Source organism: Homalodisca vitripennis, chromosome 3 (genome assembly GCF_021130785.1).
Source record: "Homalodisca vitripennis isolate AUS2020 chromosome 3, UT_GWSS_2.1, whole genome shotgun sequence".
NCBI classification, from domain to species: Eukaryota; Metazoa; Arthropoda; class Insecta; order Hemiptera; family Cicadellidae; genus Homalodisca; species Homalodisca vitripennis.
This window is the reverse complement of record NC_060209.1, coordinates 23,479,198-23,501,760: the sequence shown is the minus strand read 5'-3', so window position 1 is coordinate 23,501,760 and position 22,563 is coordinate 23,479,198. Positions and strand designations below refer to the sequence as shown.

General features: G+C 33.6%; 1 protein-coding gene across 1 annotated transcript in view; it reads left to right on the top strand.

The window, feature by feature from the left end:
- Window positions 1–19,292, top strand: part of LOC124356692 (protein O-mannosyl-transferase TMTC2-like) — a 573,220-nt gene extending 553,928 nt beyond the window's left edge. The window contains 6 exon segments of the mRNA XM_046807844.1: window positions 2,775–2,860; window positions 8,551–8,795; window positions 12,031–12,171; window positions 13,839–13,923; window positions 15,008–15,186; window positions 17,438–19,292. Coding sequence (XP_046663800.1) covers window positions 2,775–2,860; window positions 8,551–8,795; window positions 12,031–12,171; window positions 13,839–13,923; window positions 15,008–15,186; window positions 17,438–17,602 — 901 coding nt within the window. The 3' untranslated portion in view covers window positions 17,603–19,292.
- Window positions 19,293–22,563: the final 3,271 nt, after the last annotated feature.

Genomic DNA, 22,563 nt, shown 5'->3' with positions numbered 1-22,563 from the left:
TTTTTAGATATTTTAGTAATAAAAAACACAATTTCAAAGCGATTACAATTCGATATATATCGTAAACCAACACACACTGATCGTTTTATAACAAATTACTCAAACCATCCACCAACACAAAAACGAGCAGTCTTCCACTCATTGATATATAGATTATTAAACACTCCTTCTATCAAAAGAAAAATTCAAAAAAGAACTTCAGTATATAAAAGATGTTGCCGTTTTTAATGGATATAAAACAGATTTAGTCGAACATATATTTAAAAAAGCAAAAAAGAAACAAGACAAAAAGTCAAAGACAACACTTTTACCTATTAAAGACACAAACACAAATTGGATAAGCACTACATGGACAAATATATCTAAAGATGTACAAAAATCATTAAAAAAACATACAAATAAAAACGTCACATATAAAACAACAAGTCAATTGAAGAATAAATTAAAAAATCCAAAAGATGAAGAAGAAATTATTAATAAATCAGGTATATACCAAATTAAATGTGATGACTGCAACAAAAAATGCATTGGACAAACAAGAAGAAAAATTCATACACGATATAAAGAACATTGCTCCCACATAAAATTCAACAGAAAAGAAAAATCTGCCGTCGCACACCACTGTATCAATACTGGACACACTATATCACAGAAAAACCTAAAACTATTAAACCATGTTAACACTCCAAGATATTTAAATGCATGGGAGTCATATTACATTAATCAAACAAATACAGAAGATCTATTAAATCAAGAAGATGGACCAATACAAAATTCAATATTACTTAAACGAAGACTACAAAAATAACATTAAAATTTATATAGTATAATACCAGTAATAATTTAATTGTATTTACACACTACGCCACACAGGACAAATTAATATTAAATCACATATGTTAACTATTATTAATAATCAAATTTACTTTTTGTATTTACTTTTGTGATGTGTCTGAAGATGATAGCCTCGCTATCGAAAGGCCTCACAAAACAATAAAAGTTTTAAATATTGGTTTTATGTTTTTCATGTACCGTAATTTATGATATATAGGTACATTGCCTAGGATTAATAACAAGTGTCTATACAATTATCGCAAAATAATCATTGATGTGATATGGGCTGATTTTAATCGATATCTATTTTACAATTTTTTTGAAACAATTACTTTTAAGAGTTTTAAGATAAGAAGGAAGATAGTTGTAGAGTTTAATGTCTGTTTCAGCAAAACCATTCAAAGTGGTTTTAAGACTAAATTAAGATATTCTAAGAGAATTTGAGTTTCTAGTCATATTGTTATGAACAGATCTATTTCTAGGTACGGCATGTAAATTTCTTTTTGTATACAATAGGCAATCTGAAATATAACGCGCAGGTACTGTAAGAATACCATACTTTTTAAATGAAGGTTTACAGTAGCTTAATGTTTTTACTTTAGCTACAATCTTGATTAAACGTTTTTGTAAAATTAATAACTTTTTGTGTTACAATCATTGCCCATACAATAATTCCATAAGACAAGAAACTATGAAGGTAGGCATAGTAGACAGTAACGAGAATGTGTGTAGTTACAGTATAACTTAGCCAAAATAATACAAAAATACCCCTAGACACTTTATAGCACTATGCTATAATTATAACAATACACTTGTATTACAGTTATTCCGTGAACTAAAAACATTCAAATTATTCCTAAATAATTAAAGGGAGGTTATAAAAATGAAAATGAATCTGGAGTCCAATGTTTTTAATTTTCAAGGAAGTAATACTTATAAACATATTTGCTTCGTCCATCTAGGCAAAAGTTTAATTACACGCAAATAAGCATTTAATGTGTATTTTATTAATTGGGTAGTAAAGTTACTTTGTCGTATTCTTAGTCTTGGGCTGAAAGCCAGCTTTCACTTTATAAGCATACAACCTTGTTTTCTTTTAATCGATATAAGACTTTTTCTTAAGAAGGAAAGCGATCGTCAGGGAAAGTCTAAATGAGAAGGGTATCGAAATGGTTAGAATCGTAAAACTATATTTTTTCCTTTTCAATTATATTTTTCATAGCTTTATACACTAAAATTAAAACAACATGAATTTGCGCATAATAGCTTTATCAATGTCAGAAATCTAGATAGAGACTGAAATTTGCTAAGTTGAGGATCTCTATATGGCTAGCTGACATTGGTTTAACATGTATTTACGTGTCTGCTGCATGTTGATGTGTCAAACTATGAAAACAGTGATCTTGGAAAGCAACTGTCACTTTATTTATTAAATCCTTTTTATACCCTATCATTTTGACCTTCACTAAAATTAGCGCGGTTTAAGATTGTTTTCTTTATGAGCGGAAAATATTGTATCAATTTCAATGAAAACCAAGTGTGCCCTCATACAATGCAAATTGTATAATTCATTGTATAATAGCTTTTTTTACAGTAACGCTTCATATGTTAACAAATACAAAAACAAATATTCCTTACCTATTGTATTTATGTTAAATGTACAATAAGCAGTGGCTTGTGTGATTATTGTTTATTAAAAGAAAAAGTATAGCAATTGAGGAAAGTATACAGAAAGAATTAATGGTATTTCCGCCATTGGCACTCATGCAGTCAAACTTTCTATAATACAAGGACACTCTCCTTTTGTGATATACAAATCTCTCATGCCTCAAGACAGTTTTATTTTAACTTTAATACCCTAATTTTTATTAGGGCAGGCAATGTGTGATTAAATATGTGTAAGCATCGGCTACTGTGACATCTTTAAATATTTCTTCCAGGGGTATTCTTCTACAAGGCAGAGGACAGTTCGAGGAAGCTATAAAAAGCTACCACAACGCAATCCAATGTAGACCTTCATTAGCATGTGAGTTTATATTTTTCTATACTACTACCTAATCATGCTGGGAAATGTAGCACAAGATTCTAATATATTACCGGAAATTCTATTACATAACTCTATTACCTTACCATTATGAAACACTCAAATTTATAATTATATTATGAATAGCTTACTAACGTTCTTTGTTTAAAGTTTGTTATTGACGATAGAACGTTTGACAATATAACAGAATTTCTGACATTTGCCATCGTTATATGTTACAAAAGGTATAACAGAACGTTTCGAGGATTGGAATCTATTCCCTTCGTCAGGTGGGAAAAGTATTAGTTTATACAAAAATGCGAAAATGGTCAGTATCTTTTCGTGTTAGTATCCGACTTCCATTCCGTGCTGGTGCGATATGTCATTGTTTCTCGTACTCGTGGCTTTTGCTAGGGACATGCATTCTCTGCATTGACAGTTTCTGCTAGACTAGACTGCAAGCTAGCCTTTTGGGTACGTTTTAACTCTTTTCTTTCCCTTCCTCTTTTTTCCTCCTTTCTGTGTTTCTTATTTTTGTATGTACTAAGAACTCCCCCACCTGTCGAAGATGATAGATGCAAATTCTCGAAACGTCGTGTTACTAACGTTGCTATATAGGTAGTGAGAATTTTAAATTTATTATCTATGTTGCCTCACACCCACTATAAGGAAGGCTATTATAGATACTCCTTAGTAGAAAATAAAGAACACAAAATATTTATCAGTAATTAAATTCAAGTTTGTTTTATAAATCAGTATCAGTAATATTTTTAATGGCTTTAAATTCGTAGATGAGTTTCAAAACTTTATTTTTTTATGTTATGTCTCATCTGTCTTATCATCTTATAAGCCATGCGATAGGATTTCGTACATTTCCAATCGTTATCGTTAAAGACGAATGATTGCAATGTTTGAAAATTAATTTTTTTTCACCTATAACGATGATAAATATCCGATATCATTTTATAATTTAAAATCATCTATTGTCAATAACAAACAAAGAAATCTGTAATGTAATGATTTTATAAATCGTTCGCTATAGACATCTTGACGTTAAAGTATAATACTTAAATTTGATTTTAGATATAATTCCGGCTCTGCTTCTCGATATAATATTTTTGGAACTAATGTTTTGTAATAATAACTTTATTGTATCGTTTAAATAGTCTGTAATATTTCCTATTATTTAGTGAGCAGTATTATCTCAATATTATTATTGGGCTAACAGGTACGCGTGGTAATATAATAAGATATTTTAAACCATGTGTAGCTTTATATATGTGAAAACTTCTCAGCAGACACAAATTTAATTAGCTATAGATTAAAACACTCTATTCATTTGTAGAAAACAGCTTATCTCATGTCTATAAACTTTACAGCTTTGCAAAGTTAGGAAATAATCGTATTCATCAGCTAAATAGTTAAAAAGGAATTGATTATTATACGGGTGTCATAAAAGTACGACCTCCCGCCCTATTAACTTTCTTATGAATAGAGATGGATTGATTTACTTTGGGGAATATTTAGTATGGGAGATGACATATCTTCTGTTATTGTTTACCAATTAGTATGTGAGACACATTCAGTCCAGTTACTGTGTCAAAGTGGTCTGAATGTATCTCACTTACCAAAAACAATGAGAGATGGTATGGCAAAATCAGCTATTTGTATCCCAGGACTTCCTAATGGGTCAAACAAAACAAAACCTAATAAATTATATTTTTATCATGGTTGTTGATGTTTTTCTTATCCTCTTAATGACTTTTTTTACGATATTGTGTCCTAAGTTTTCAAATCAACTAGTAATTGAATGCTTTATCTGCATTGCAATAACTGTAAATGTAATTAAAACTTTGGGAGTTTTATACTAAATTCAAACTTTTTAGTCACAAAATTCACATTAGTGACCTCTAGTTTGCGCCTTTCTTCTTCTTTTTACTATACCATTACAATGAGGTGTCATTTGCTGGGGTTTCCTGTTTAAACATTTTGACTTACCTCCAAAATACCCCATTTGGGGGGAGAGTCAAAAATTCCTTACGTCAAAAACCTCCTCAATTCGTCGTATAAACATTCTCCAAATTAAATTATTCCATCTCTATTCATAAAAAAGTTAATAGGGAGAAGTTGGGACTTTTAAGTCACCCGGTATTACTTATTGCATTACTCTACTTTATAATTATTATTATTATTAATTTATTCGTATTCATTATTTGGCTCTTCATAGCTAGTTATGACCTGTTTGACTAAACGGGGCAACTTCTATTAGCGATGGCGTTCAAACGATATTGCACACTCTGTCTTCTCGCTAGTACATTTAGCGTTGAAAAGGTGGATGATCATTTATAGTGTAGTTGTTGTGAGACAAATTGCTTCAGTTCATTCAGCTCGCCCAGCCACCTTATTATTGATCGGGTAACACCTATAGTGATGTCTGAGAATGGAATAATAATACGATAATATATATTTGATTAGAACTGTTTATATACAGTATATATATATATATATATATATATATATATACATATATATATATATATACATATATATATATATATACATATATATATATATATATATATATATTTTATTATCTTATTCTAAATATTAGTTCCCTGAAACATGAGGTAACACGGGGTCTAGTGGTTCGAATATTAAAAACTACTTTCATAAGCTTAGCCATTCCCTGTAGCCTTCCTTTGATCACCCCACCAATGAAACTACTAGAAAGATGGGACCGTAGAGTGGGATGTGGATTGTATATAAAATGTTCTCTAATCGACCTCAGGTGTTCATAAGATCGACTCGTATTTTATAAAAGACTTTAGCGAAACTTCTGCTGGAAACAACGAGTTTCAAGCCTGGTGTATCGATACGGGTTCGGATAAAGTAATGGGGATGGTAAGCAATAACCATCAGCGACTTCCGAGATGCATAGCGTTATCTTGAAGTTCAGATAATGTCTTTTGATGACGCTATTCCAGAGGTTTATAGACCAGTTGACCCCTCCTTAAGAGGCTTTAAACTTAATATCTCGCCAACAAAATGCGAGTTTCCAATGATTCCTCTTGACGGTTATAGTAATCTTTCTGCCTCGCTTAAAAAACATAAATATCATAAAGGCATAAATAGTCTCTGATACGCGTAGGAACATATCAGGGTTCAGGCACTGATTTCCGATGGGACGTCATTTGAACCACAAGCTCCCCGATAAGTTTGTGCAGTAACAAATATCCAATACCTGTTATTTATTTTAGGCTGTAATTGTATACCTGTAATTATATAAACTTGCTGGCCAGGTGATGAATTTTATTGATATTTTATATAGCTTAAAGCTTGCGATTCGGATGATTCCTGACGAAAAAGCGTGCAGAGTGAGACCAATTTACATTAATCACATGAGAGAAACCTTAAAACGTACAACCGGCCGAATAGTGGTTTATGATGATCTTGCTTATTTAATTGAACGTTTACCTTTATGACTTAAATATTGAGAGCTGAAAATTGTTACATCTAAAATATTTAACACAAAAAAATTATTTAACTTTTGATATGTATTCAATATTACTTCACATTTACCAAAAGATTCAATATGAAAGCTCAAAATAATCTTTACACAGTACATTAGTCTCCATAGAGACAAGTACAATCTACTGATTAACACAGCATTCCCTTAAGCATAACCATCAATATGAGGCCAGGAAAATAACGTCAATTTTTTAGAATAGGGTTTTTCAGTACCATAATGGTTTGTCTATACCATCAGACACATTTTGAAATTATACACACCTGCAAACTTTCATACATTGCTTGTTCTCTCATTAACAATTAGTATTCATGTGATTATTTTATCACTTTAAATATAGAACATATCTTTCGATGTGTAGAACATGAATTTGAATGCAGAACATGATGATAAAAAGAGCACAGCAGAATAAATACATTTGTACACAAAATCAGTAAACTCATAAGAGATTTTAACACGAGATATGTTAAAACACATATATATTATTCGTATAGTACAAAGCAAAAAAAATCATAGAGTGAAATTAAATGTTAAAATTTAGTGACAATATCTGATTTTGTTGCATTCTTGCATTGTATACCTACCCAAACATCACCTAAACATATATTTTTTAAATGTTATGAAACTTTACTTTGAGAACCAATATCAAATGACAAGAATATTTTGATAAAGATCATCTACAGTCTTTAAATTGTGCATAAAACTGAATTTATTCATACACAAGAATGGGTTCAAACCAAGTAATTTGGCTGAGGGTCATTTAAGCCTATTTGTTTTTTCTGACTAAGGAATGTAAAAATTTCTTTTCTGTGTAACTTATGTCTGTCTACCTGACTTTACGACGTCTCTATAATAAAACGAGCTTTAAAATTTTGCATGCAACCTTAGCAAACTATAAGGAACCGTACAGTTTTGTTATTTGTAACAATTTAAGTTTATTTCCACGTCATTATCGTGTCAAACTTAATCTACTAGAGTACCAAACTAGGGGTCTTCAACGTATAATTAATTTAATAAACTATGTTTTAAACATTTTGAAAAGGGAATGCTTTAGAAAATCAAAACCATGAGTAAGTAGGATTTAAATCAAGTAATTGCTTTGCTTAAATTTCAGAGACAATTTTGCATTTTACACTCAAGGAATATAGTATATAATTTGGTTTCAAATATACTTTTTTTTCCCTTTATACTATATGAGATGGGAGCTGAAGTTTCTCAGAACTGCAAAAAATTGTAAAATTATGTAAAACAAATTATGTAATTGTATATAAATATGAATTTTATTCTAAAATGAATACATAACCAGTTCCAATGATTACTTTCATTAGATGCCGGTGGGAAAGGGGGATCTGAAACGAATCAATTGCTACATTGTATAATATTAAGTAATATTCAGTATACTGCTAAAATTATTAATATAAAATTAGAACTGTTTTTTTTCTCTCTTGCGAAAGAGCCGCTACAGTCAAAGATTTTAAACTGAAACTGAAGAGTCTAGTTGTTGAACTCTCGAACTGTTCATCATTGTATGTTTTAAATAAACATAAAACCTTAATTTAAGATGTATTGATTTGCATTCACAAGGAAACAATGTCACAGATAGTTCTACTTATTTAACAAAAGATATACTGAAAGGATAGCAGGATTTCGAATATTTGCCATCGTTATAGGTTATAAAAGGCATAACGCAACATTTCGAAGATTGGAATCTATCCTCTTCGTCAGGTGGGGGAGATATTAATACATAAAAAATAACGAACAGAAATAAAGTAAAGAAGGGAAATAAAGGGTTCAAACATACCCTGCAAAAGCTGCTTGGAGTCCAGTCCTTTCGTTGCCACTGCACTGGATGCAAGTCCCGAGCACAAATCACAAGTACGAGGATAACAATCACACAACACACTAGCACAGGCTACAGTGAGATATCCCACCTGACGAAGAGGATAGATTCCAATCCTCGAAACGTTGTGTTTTACCTTTGATAACCTATAACGATAGCAAATGTCCGAAATCCTGTTATCCTTTCAAACCTTTCATCGTCCAACTTTAAAGAAAGAAAATTATATCCTGATTATGAGTAACGTTATTGTAATGAACAGTTTTGAATAGTAACTGTAACTACAGCTTACTTGTGTAGAAGAACTATAACTACAGCTCGCTTGTGTAGTGGCTCACCTGAACCTAGGCCAACTGCTGGCGAGCCGAGGCCACTGTGAGGAGGCCGAGCGAGTGTTCAGGAGGTGTGCCACTCTGGATGTCACCGGTCTCAAGGATCCACGTCTTCACGAGGAGACAAAGATGGCGGCACTGCTACACCTGGGACGTCTCCACGCCGACCGTGGGCGGTACATGGATGCCGTCAGTGTGTACAGGGAAGCGGTGGATATGATACCCGCGCATTACCAACCTCAGGTACACTACTCCATGGGTATTAGTCTCCCTCTTACAAAACTGATTAATAATTGCGCAGTTGCCTTATTATATAGCCCTGAACTGCGGATTGACTGGTAACAATAACTACGTACAGTTGGATGAATTTTGCTGTGCTCATGGGCCCTAATACTACCCTTTCAAGAAATAAACGCTATCTGTGTGGCGGGTTGCGTTTACGTGCTAGCCGCTGAGATGAAGGCGCAACAATCTCTTTAACGGCTTTAAGCTCACGATTTAGATTTGCAGATTAGTATTGACAAATACGTTATTTTCAAAAACACTTTAAACAACACTTTAGCAACTGAAAAACAAGGATAAGTCGTATTATTGTATTATTTGGTATTCTCTTATTATTTAATTCCACCACAGTCAGCACTGTCACAAAACAGACTAATTTTAGCAAATGTGATGAGTTATTTGGGTCATTACGATTCCTGAACGGAGGTTTTACCCATGAGTCACAGGAAATGTTTTCGGGACGCAGCGCATAATGCTACCCCGCCACCCCTCCCGCCAATAACCACACACTCAAGGTCACGCGCATAGCTAAAGTCCTCGAACTGTACCTTCGTTAAACAGTTCAAACTGTAGTCATACACTACTGTAGTTTTGACTTTTAATAACTCACCTTCTAGTGTCGGTGTCAATAAATATTAAAAGCGAAGATTATCCATATGGAGTCTTCATAGATTAAAATTCACGAACACAGTACGAACACAACGAATAAATAAATAAAAGTAAATAAACAGAAAATTTTATTGACCTATCACACACGAATATTAAATATGATAGAACATCACGGCCGGCAGAAGACAGGACAATTGACACAAAGTGATTGATTCCAGTTCCCGGTACATCGACGTTATCAGCTGATCGGTCGGTTGGTGAGACGCTGTTGTGATGGAGTAATAGGTTAAGCAAATGCCATTTTACATGAATTTGCCTAATAAATTCCCTTTAGAATGGTTATAAATTTCATATTCTTCAAGCGTGTTTAATTTGCTGACTTTGCGACATTGATGAAACTCTTCCGTTTATTGTGTAGTTCTCATCCATCAAGTGTTGAACGAATGATGAGGTCTGTTTATTTAATTTAGGTTTCGGACAGTGCTCTTTAAATTTTTGACCTGTCTGTCTGTCTGAACATGACAATCGGAGCAAGTCAGTTAACAAGCGCCGGTCTGAACGTTTTTGTCCAAGATTTGTATCTCAAACCTTTCCTAATGTGGTTTGTTGTATTAAAGACTAGTTCTAAGCCATGGTATCTAAGGTCTTGTTGGTAAAATGCTATATAATCGGAGTATACTCAACGCATTATGTACTTCTTGTCTTGCTTTTCATATTCCTTATTACTACCGAGTAATATTTTGTTCTTTGTCTTCACTATTTTGTCCATTATAGCTTTTTTATAACCATTATCCTTGATTTATAAACCTTTATAATATTTTGTATGATATTTAATTCTTTGTTATAATTGGTTACATTCAGAGGTACTTGGAGATGTCGGTAAATCATCGAAGTATAAGCGGCTATTTTTTGCGTTTATTGATGATAAAGTAAAAATAAAGTAAAGATGTCTTATTTTACCAGGCGATGTTAGGGCTAAGAAGACCTCTCTAATACTTAACGCGGTAGAGCTCCTTGCAAGGACAGGATCGATCGCTGGTTACCCATCCAAGTAGCAGCCACGCTCGACGTTGCTTGATCCGGTTATCTTGCGATAACCGTTGTACCCGTGATTGATACGAAGTGGAATGAATGGTTTAGTCTATTGTTATATTTCTACGGTAAATGCCATATTCAAAATGGCTGTGTTTTTTTCTAGGGCGAGGTCTAAAATGTTCAGTTGATTTGATGTTTCTGTTTCAATGGTGAAATTCAGATGGAGGGGGTAATGGTGTTTCAATATTTATTGAAAGATCTAACTGGCGGACATTACCACTAAATAGTGCAATAATGTCAACTAAGACGACACCAGAAGATGACTCATTAAACGTCGAAACTAAAGTCGTGTATGACTACAGTTTGAACTGTTTGACGAAGATACGTAGTTATTGTTATTAGATTACTAATATATGATATTAAAAAACATTCGTGTTTATAATTTTATGGGGAAATGACAACTGACAGCAGCTAGGGGTTTGTCTCAGGATTATATCATCTTTATTGCAAGGCATACGTAATAACATCGCGTCGTTATATTTTCCAAGCAGTGTTTCCTATCAGCGGTAATAACATAAGCAAGAACCGATCTTAAGGGATGGAAAAAGGTCTTGCAGCTTCAATCGAAGTTGTTTTCTCCCAATGGTATTATAAGCCACCAAAACACCAGCAAAAGAAATTTAAGTGACAATAATTGTACTACATGAGTAGCCTAAAGACAGTTGAGCATGGCTATATAAAAATATTAGGTTCGGATATAATATTTTCTAATGATTTACATTTAAATAAAAAATAAAACTTATATAATTCTAAGATCACACCAAAAAAATTTAAATAGCTATTGATGTTGGTTTACCTACCATTCCTAATAATTACCTCACATTGTTTAAAGTTTTCGGAATAAAGTCGTTTAAAAAGATAAAAATGCTAAAAATAAACATTGTTCTTTTAATCGAACTAGACTAAAATAATGTCTTAAACACGCATGTGTTTCAAAATGTTTAAGTTTTTTTAGACTTTTTTATTGTTGTAACTGCCGAGAACATGACAGTTTGCTGTCATGCGACCCACTTACAAACAATGTGCTTTGAAATTACTCTGTTGGAAGTCTTTTGATACTTCTCTGTTCTATTTAATCTGAAAGGAAACAATTTAACTTGTATACATATACATAATATTCTATGATTCTATTTCAATTCTTTCCTTATGTTCGCAACAAAAATAATTGAACCTGCTGCTGAGCTATAATTATATATATAATTTTAAAGTTTGAATTTAAACACTGATTATTTTCTAATGGTACAATCCATTAAATTCAGCAGAGTTTTGATTTATTTTCGTTGCAGATATGACGAATCATATTTCTTCAAGTGATTTTACCCAAACTTCCTTCTATTCTAACATCAAACAAATTCTAACATGTATAAATTATTATCATTATTATCCGGTATTATCAATAGCTAATATTTTTCTCTAAGTTGTACAATAGTACATTTCTTATTGTATTTGAAGAATCACTAACGATTGAATCGTCCGTGACCTTGTTGTCCAGGTGCTGTATAACCTTCTGGGCGAGTCTTTGTCGAGGCTGGGACACCATGACGAAGCCGAGGTCTGGTATAAAGCCGCACTAGACGCTAAACCTGACCACGTCCCCGCTCACATCACTTACGGCAAACATCTGGCCAGGAATGTGAGTATTAATCAATAAAATCAACCACTAATAATAACTTATCTTTCAATAGTCATTTCTAAACAAGTCTGCTCAGATTACTTACGGTAAATATCTGACCAGGAATGTGAGTATTAATTCATAAAATAATCATTAGTATTAACTTAGGCTAATAATAGTTTTACCCAACTGACTTAACACTTTTCCTAAACAATAGATACGCTACAAACTTAACAATAAAGTTTAACATGATAACTGTCATAAATTCTGAGTGATTCTGATAAAACGTGATAAATAAATAACAATTAAATTCACCTAGAATAAGTTAGTTAGCCAGCATCAGTAGATAAGTGGTTCAAAAAGTTTGAAGTTGATTTCAGAAAGTTTGGATGAAATATTTTAACGTGCATTTAGGTAATTTTATAAAATTTACTTAAAGTTTCCAGATAGCCGATAGGTTTATATTTTATAAAATAATACTTTCATCTTATCTACTAAGCATTAGGATACACTGAAGAGAGATTCTGGATTTCTGCATACTATACAAAAACTATGTTTCTCGTAAATTTTTCTATTTCTTAATAAGGTTCAGCATGGAGGCTGCGTACAGCATTAAATTATATACGAGAGCTTGACTGGCGGTTTTTTTTATAAATTTGACAATAATTTATTTTATTTGAAAATCATATATGCTGTTTAATGAAATTATGTGGTTTTGCAGTCTTTTAGTTCATGTATGATTTTTTTGTTGTTCGTGTTGTTTCACTCGTAAAACAATGTAAGAATCAGTTATGCCTTAACAACGTTATCTATATCTTTTAGGATTATCCTTTATCTTATTTTGAAAGTACATTTTAATGATTTCATCCCTATAACAGTTAGTGGATGATAATTAATCATTTCAGTGTAATAATGATATTGTACATATTTGCGAAAAATCTAAGAAATAAGTAAATACTTCCTTTCCACATTTTTGTATTAGAATGAAATATTATTGTAAAATATAACTTTTAGTTTTACCATTTTGACAAGTTAATTCTCATTCTCCAATGTAAAATGTAAAATAAAAGAAACCGTTTTGTAGCTGTCACTTTTATTGGAATATAAAGTACCCTATAAGTGTAATTTCATTATGTTTCTGCTTCAAACTTATAGTTGAAAGTAAATATTTACCTTAAACATTGGAATTTATTTTTGCTCCCGAGAGATGTGAGTGTTCTTCGTACAGTATTTAATCTTGTACAAGGAAATAAAATAATATCATATGCGACTGTTCTTCGTGTTTTATTCGACCTTATACAAGGAAATAATGGAATGGGAAATGCGAGTGTTTTTGTACTGTAATTTATCTTATACAAGGAAATAATAGAATGTGGGATATGCGAGTATTATTCGTATTTTATTCTGCCTTATACAAAGAAGTAATAGAACGGGAGATGGAAGTGTTCATTATAATTTCATTTTAATTTGTAAAAGGTAATAATAGTACGACAAACAAACTACACTATAAAGAAACATGTTTAGAACGATAAATTATAGAAATTAAGTAGATAATTATTAGATAAATTGTAGAAATTTCAGAATTAAGTCATGATGAGCAATAACTAGCAAGGGATATAAAAGGAGTACGTCTATAAGCTAAAGTTGCTTCTATGTGCATTTGTTTATTAATTTTTTGTAAATTTCAGAAAACAAGAATACCGGAAGCCGAACAGTGGTTTATCAAAGCTCAGAAACTTGCGCCCTCTGACCCATCAGTGTATCAGCAATACGGTAATATTTTCATACGTTGTTGTACTAGAATTATAATAAGGTTTCTAATTTATTCATTGAGTTCATGGAATTTTAAATTGTTTTTTCACTTACTAGTGTTTTCCTTTAGTTCCCCTCCGTGGACTAATGGTTATAGTCTCGGGCCTAACAGAGAGGTTACGGTTTCAAATCCCGGAAAGGTCCAATAATGTAATAAAATAAAAAAACCAGTGCAATTCAAAGCCGGCATAGCTAACACTGAGGTTTAAATGAGAAAAAAAGAAGTGTTTTCCTTAATTCAATCTCTTATCAGTAATATAAACAATTGGAATCTTCGAACTGTATATTTATATACACTATATATATACCATGTACTGGATAATATTAATATCAATATTAGGAGCAGTAATATTTTAGTTAGTGTTCAAAATCTAATATATAATCTGTTCAATCGATATCCAAAATTCGTAGAGGAATTTATTACATATATAAATTTGAAACCTTTTCAATTCAACTACACACATTACCTAATTTTAACAAATAAATAACGTTATTATTAATATATACTGAAATCTATACTTCTTGCATCCAGTAAAAGGTACAATACATAACGTTACTAAGTATAAAAAGGCTTCGTTCGCTTCACAAAATACTTAGTAATTAAAATAAGTTACCTCTTTAAAATCGTTAGATTAAGTTTAGAATATTAATTATCTCTTTGGAATAAATTTTGCTTAAAATAAATTATTATTCAGAGGAGTAAACTTTGAAGTTATCTTGTAATTGTTTTTTATTGCACCAAACTAATCACACAATTTTCTGCTTAAAATACTAGTGGCCAATATTTATATTTTGCACTGCAAATTACATTCTTACTTCTTTAAAGCGACCAAAAACCTCTTAAAAACTGCCATAAATCTCAACAAAAATACAAGCTATGATTTGGGATCTCATTCGATTTATCTGATTTCAACGGAGATTATTTGGCTGATTGATGGAGACATCCTTATTGTTGATTTAGTATAATACTCGTGTATAAGAGGGCATTTGCCTATGAATAGAAAATAACTAATTTTATAGTGTTTTAAGTTTATTAAAATTGCAGGTCAGATGCTGAGTGTGCAGGCACGCCATGAAGAAGCAGCTCAGCAGTACATGCACGCTGCACAGTTGGCTCCTCAGAACTACGAGCTAGTGCTAGGTGCGGCTACAGCTCTCAGGCAGGCTAGCCGCTACTCGTTGGCTGAAACCTTCTACAGGCGAGCCGTGAGCCTCAGGCCTAACGTGAGTATAATTATTTACAAGGTAGTCCCTCAGAACTACGAGCTAGTGCTAGGTGCGGCCACAGCTCTCAGGCAGGCTAGCCGCTACTCGTTGGCTGAAACCTTCTACAGGCAAGCCGTGAGCCTCAGGCCTAACGTGAGTATAATTATTTACAAGGTAGTCCCTCAGAACTACGAGCTAGTGCTAGGTGCGGCCACAGCTCTCAGGCAGGCTAGCCGCTACTCGTTGGCTGAAACCTTCTACAGGCGAGCCGTGAGCCTCAGGCCTAACGTGAGTATAATTATTTACAAGGTAGTCCCTCAGAACTACGAGCTAGTGCTAGATGCGGCCACAGCTCTCAGGCAGGCTAGCCGCTACTCGTTGGCTGAAACCTTCTACAGGCGAGCCGTGAGCCTTAGGCCTAACGTGAGTATAATTATTTACAAGGTAGTCCCTCAGAACTACGAGCTAGTGCTAGGTGCGGCCACAGCTCTCAGGCAGGCTAGCCGCTACTCGTTGGCTGAAACCTTCTACAGGCGCGAGCCGTGAGCCTTAGGCCTAACGTGAGTATAATAATTTACAAGGTAGCCCTCAGAACTATGAGCTAGTGCAAGGTGCGGGCACAGCTCTCAGGCAGGCTAGCCGCTACTCGTTGGCTGAAACCTTCTACAGGCGAGCCGTGAGCCTTAGGCCTAACGTGAGTATAATATTTTACAAAGTGAGTATAATACGTGAATATAAAACAAGAATACCGACCAATTGGTGATTTAGAAGGTGGCCCCTCAGAACTAATACAGGCGAGCCTTGAGCCTTAGGCCCAACGTGAGTATAATATTTTACAAGGTGGCCCCTCAGAACTACTACAGGCGAGCCTCGAGCCTTAGACGTAATGTCAGTATACTAAGTCATAAGGCTTTTCTCAACATCCCAAAACTCAAATTCCTGTGTTATCAATCTATTCTGTTTTGCACCAATTCAATGTGCTATTAAAAAATTTTAACCCACGATCCAGTGCCAAAACAAATTTTGAATTCATGTCTACCTTAAAAATGTTAAGGTCATTGTATGAAAAAACATTCTAGAATGTGACACATTGATCTTTTTAATATACGGTTTCCTTATCAGTAGTGTCTACTATGTAAGTTGAAGTTAAATTTTCAAGCTTATCAATTCAAAACGCTAATAAGGGTAGAAATTCCTTTATTTCACCTTTACATTTAGTGGTGTATTAGGGTTTCACTTTTACTTTAAATGTTTAATGTTAATAGTTAAGTAAAGTAGAAAATACTTACAGTTTTATTTCTCTCTTAGGACAAGAAGCTTAGAAATTACACCTAATCATACAAGGACCTTTGCGCTGCTTCTTGAGTGACAGGATATTTTGTATGGATTAGGTTAGGTGTACGGACCACCTCATGTCGAGATTCGTGAGGAAGAATTTAAGACACTTATCTCAAGTCATTTCCCCTCGGAAGAAGGGGAAGCCAGCTCTGAACCAACTGTTCAAGTCAAAGCAGAAAGGGGTGGCACACCCTTATGTCTAGGCTAGCAGGAACCGTTGACTCCAATATTCATCTCCCGCAGTAGACTAGACCTATCGAATTACCCTTGCACTCCAGAATCTCGACATTTGCTGTTAGCGATTTGCCGCTCCTGTACATCCATAAGTCTGTCTAGATTTAAGCGAAACATCGGTTTTTGCTGTTCCCAGTGTGGGTTCAACTGGAAGGTATAAACCAACTAGAAGTGAACCTCCCTGGATAAATACTTAGAGTTTGTAGAGTTACTGCATTTATTGTGAGATAAAATACTCTTGAAAGCTATAATAGAGGATAGACATACTTTACTATCTTAACAGTCTAGTTAGGGACAGATCGAAATAAATACGATATTAATATTTAGGTAACCTCTGGGGAATTAATTGTTAGTAACACTTTTTATATTGTAGTGCACAATTAGCTAAAACTTCGGGCACATAAAAATGTAATACTAACAAAATTAACGACAGTTAGCATAAAAGTAATTTATTTTAAAATTTTTATTTAAGGACTCATCGAGCTATTTTCACATTCACAACAGTCTAGTAAAGGACAGATCACAGTTAATTCAATATTCATATTTAGTTAAGCTCACGGAAATTTTTAATTTGTTAGTAACACGTGTTACGCTGTAATGTACAGTTGGCTGAAACTGTGGACACATCAAAATTTAACACTAACAAAATTAATCACAGTTAGCTTAAAAGTAATTTATTGTCAAATAACTGTTCCAGGACTCATCGAGCCATAGCAACCTAGGAGCCATGCTGCACCTCAGTGGCAAGTTGACGGAAGCTGCTGCCTGCTACAGGGAAGCCCTTAGAATCGACCCTGACGATGTGACTACCCTGACAAACCTTCACAAATTAAGGCACCTCATGGCTCGCATAGAAACGTGACGTCATCAGGCGTGTCCCAACCTTACCACATTCTACACGGACCAAGTCTTCATCACCTAACCCGCTGTGCCAACGATCTTTGATGTTTGTTATAACGAAGCCACTGACTTTTTCTATCAGATTTATCAACACTACAGAGTTGTTGTGATTGAGATGTCTTCTCCAACGACACTAGCTTTTGATTACCTTTAATTGTTAACCGTGATAAATGATAAACGAATTAGACAAGTGCTGTAAAGAGGCTGATTATCGTTTCAGTTGCAAGTATTGTTAATGTTTTAATTAAAAGGCCTAATCTTGTATATTAACAATTTGAAACGTGAATTTGTGTGAGGGTTTGTTATAATATCGGTGACGACGATCATTATAGTATAATTTTTGCATATATTATTTTTGGCCCTGATAAACTAAATTTTAATGTTTTCTGGACCAAATTTTATATCCTAATTTGTCAGAAACGACTCTTGTCTTTTTTTATAAAAATAAATCCTACGTAGTATTACTATCAAGCGTGGCCTTAGTTATTTAGTAAAACGACTTTCTTTTACATTTCTTTACTAGAGTTCAACAAATTTAGTTTTTCAAGTGACAGTGAGTTAAAAGGAACAGGTAATAGGAAAATTACAATATTACTATACAAATATGATATACAACACGAACCTAAAAGGTAATTTAGTGTTGACTAATCAGAGACTGTTGATATGTTGGTGTATTAACACTATATTCCTTTGATGTCCAGTTTTGCCGTTCAGGTGCTAAACTATCTCCGTTCCTCCTAGCGTATCTGCGTCAACTATGTTTGTACCTATACATTTAACGTTAGCATATACATACCTGACAATACTGCAAAGCTTTTTATAGTTAAGATATATGTTCGTATATTTACCTGTGTTTGGGGTTTAATCTATAAAGTGATATGTATTTTGTCTCACTGCAATCTTAGATGTAGCCATGCTCTGATTTAATGTTTACATTGTCAAATAAATAGGCGTTGTTAATGAATGTAAAATGGTCAAAACATCAATGTTGTCAAAAGAGTAAATGTAATTATCGGCCTATTTTTGGAATTAATGTAAAGATACGTTTTGAATGTATCTATACAGACTAAAATTGGCCAACCACCCATTGTTTTAATGAAAACTCCATAAAAGCTATGGCACTAGTGTTATATGCCTACATAGTACAAGTTAAAAACAGCAAATCAAAATATTATAACTATGTAAGTATAAATTAATTTTTTTTTTTTTTTTTTTTTTAATTAATATACTATGATATCGTGTGGGTTTTTTAACAAATGGTTATTTTATTCAACTAAACCTATGCGACATTTATATACTACACAATTCAAATGTGTTAATAAATTATTGAACTTATTCTTGAAATGCAGTCATGTATAATACTTATGTATTAAATACGTAAAGCTTGACAATTACATTTTTATGAGACATTCGATCAATAAAGATATCTAATAAAAGTTAACTACTGCTATATCGACTATTAATTTAATCCTTAAGATCTAATGAATCATTTACATTTTATTAAATTGGTAGGTTTATAAATTCAACGCCTATTTATCAGCCGAAGCTATCGTTATATTTTTAATAAAATATGAATTATCTCGAGTAACTTGTCTAAATGAATTTCTTGTACCAAAATGTTGTCCAATTAAAAGCTTTGTCTATTTTGTGTACCAAAGTGGTTTTTATTACCTTCAATATCCTAATTTAAGTAATTGTCAAATGATAGGAAACAGAGTATTATTTATATAACATAGTTCTATTTTTTCGCGAAACGCGAGAAATTTTTGTTTATTTACAATATTCACTCTACACTTTAGCAAAAAGTAGAGGCTATTAATAAAAAATAAGAAATATCATTTGATATTGAACTAGTTTGATTGGTTAGTTCCTTTTGATTTTTTCATGGATACACACACACACACACACACACACACACACACACACACACACACACACACACACACACACGCACACGCACACACACGCACGCACGCACGCACGCACACGCTGCTGTGAAATAGATACATTTAGGAGTAATTGCATTTAGAACTCTATTCGACTTACTTTTGTAACTACCATGTTTTTATGATTTATTAAATTGTAACTTTACATTTGCATATATATATTTAAGGACTTAACCAAGATATATATACATTTCTAATGTATATATATATATATATATATATATATATATATATATATATCCTTATATATATATATATATATATACACATATAAGTGATGGAGGAATACATTTCTAAGTGATGATACTCCTTGATTTATCTTTTTCACAGTAGCTTTGACTCATTTGCCTCTATACTTGCGGGTAATTAACGGGTAAAAATAAAACGTTTCATTATTATAAACTAATGCAGATACAATTTGAAATGTCTAGCTAGTAACTTAGTAATTGCAGGTTTCAACTAATCACAGATGTCAGTAAACTTATGAGGTGGAGTACAAGGAAAATAACCTTTATTATAGGATACTTATTTTTGATCAGCTATATGTGACCTCATTTTCAGATATCTCAAAATTTAAAGTCATATGGGTAATTATGCGCAAAAATATAAACTTAATACTAACATGCAGCGATGAATCTGCAAAAGTCTTGCTTAGCTAAAGAATAAGTTGTGAATCAAATGAACCAAGGTATATACGTGGGAGTGCAGGTTAACTGGATAAAATACCACTCGCTACTACACATAATAATCCTCAACCATCTGAGACACTGAAAGGCTGAGGAAAATTCCATATTGCTGCTTCCATTGGAATGGCAGCCTTGATCTGAGTCTGAGCGATGGTTGGTTGAGAGTGAGTTAAATATCAAACATCTTCGTCTTACCGTATTGGTTCTTTATCTCAAAATCATAGTGTTAAATCTCTTAAATACCTATATCCTACCTTCAATAGAAAATTGACTTGGTACTCAATGGGCTTTTTACAGGTACGAGGCCATAATATTTTAAGTTTACAAGTATTATGTTGGCCTTATCGCACTTATGAAACGATTTTCAGTAATGTTTGCAATATTACACTTTCTCATAAGCCCCTCGTACGGTTATTATTTTCTTTAGCGTTCTTATTGTTTTGCATTCCATATACACTATAAACAATATAACAGTTTTTAAGCCCAACGTGCTATCTTTGTTGGGTTAATAAGAGACTTTGCCTCAAGACCGTTTTGGGGATATACGAGGGGTATTAGAAAAATAAGGTTTCCTATGCCGCCGAGACAGAATGCGATGTGTTGGGAGAAATCTGGCAATACTGTCTTACTCATCAGCTGTCCCTCTCTCTATCCATACCACTCGCGCCTCGCTACGTCCAACAGTGCCGGCCTAGCTGCCTTCGAAGATGGAGATTGTTACCGCCAGATGTGAAATTCGTGCTGTGATACGTTTTTTTAAATGCAAAACAGATTTCACCTATTGAAATTCATCGTCAGTTAATCGAAGTTTATGGGGAAAACTGCATATCTGTTCAAAACGTTCGGAAATGGTGTAGAGAATTCAGTGAAGGCCGCATGGAAACTCACGATGAAAAGTGGACGGCCTTCAGTTTCAGATGGAGTTGTTGGAAAAGTTGAGACAATATTACTTGAAGATAAGCCATCCCCCTACAGCCCAGACCTAGCCCCAAGTGATTATCACTTATTCCAAAAATTTAAGGAACACTTGGGTGGGCAACGCTTCAGTACCGATGATGAAGTCAAGGAAGAGGTTACTCGATTCCTCAAAGGATTTGCGGCAGAATTCTACAACACGGGGATAGAAAAGTTGGAGCATTGTCTACAAAAGTGTTTGGACAGAAACGGTGATTATGTGGGAAAATAGCTTAACTTTTAAGTTTTAAATTGATGTATAACACTAAGTAGAAATATAGAGCTGTCTATTAAAAGAAATCATGGGAACCTTATTTTTCTGTTAACCCTCGTACTTAAATTGAAGTATGCCTCTCTTATAGGTTTAAGGCGGTATTTTTAGTTCAACAGCGAATATTCCGGCACTCTAGTCTATTGATGAGTTTGTAAAAATATCGCTAACACTGCATCACTGTTCCTTTTTGAGATTGAGAATAATTCTTTTTCTCAGGTAGCCTTGGTTGCCAGTGTTGAGCTGTGATTTTTAATATGGTATCTCTCACCAGGTTAAAAATGGTTGTCCAAAATGTTTAACCGTGCTTATTAGCACGCACTCAATTCTCCCGCGCCCCGTCCCCCTAATTTAGTGATATAGAAATCAACAGGATCGTCATCCACCAGCCTCTAGGTTGGAATGGGATTGGGTCCATTTGATCGGAAACTAAATTTTGACAGATAATTATACTTTGACTGAAACAAACTTTGGTACCCAAACCACTAATACACAACAGACCGACTATGAATGCACTCCAACCTCCCCCCCCCCTTTCATACATGTAGTGATATAGAATACACCAGCATTCCTAGCTATTAGCCTCTAGGTTAGATTTTAAACTGAATTTTGACAGAATTTTTACTAAAATAAACTTTGGCCAATCCAAACAACTAATATACAGTAGACCGACTATGTATGCACTCCAACCTTCCTCCCCCACGATATGTAGTGATATAGAATACACCGGCATACCCAGCCGTTAGTCTGCAGGTAGGATTGGAATTGCGTCAGTTTGATCGGAAGCTGAAGTTTTACAGACGTTTATACTTTTACTGAGATAAACTTTTACTATCCCAAACACTAGCTTACAATAAAATACTGCACAATTGAGCGCACTGCGTTGTTGACAGACATGATCCCAAAGCACTGTGTAGCAACCGAGTCTTCTACACATACAGCAGCTATATTGGGGAGGGCTGATTGGATGTGAATTAGCTCAGTTCACCTTCCTATTACGTGGCAATGAGAATGCCTCTTCACCTAGGTTGCACTATTGATTGTAGTCAGGGTCTCTGATGTCGAA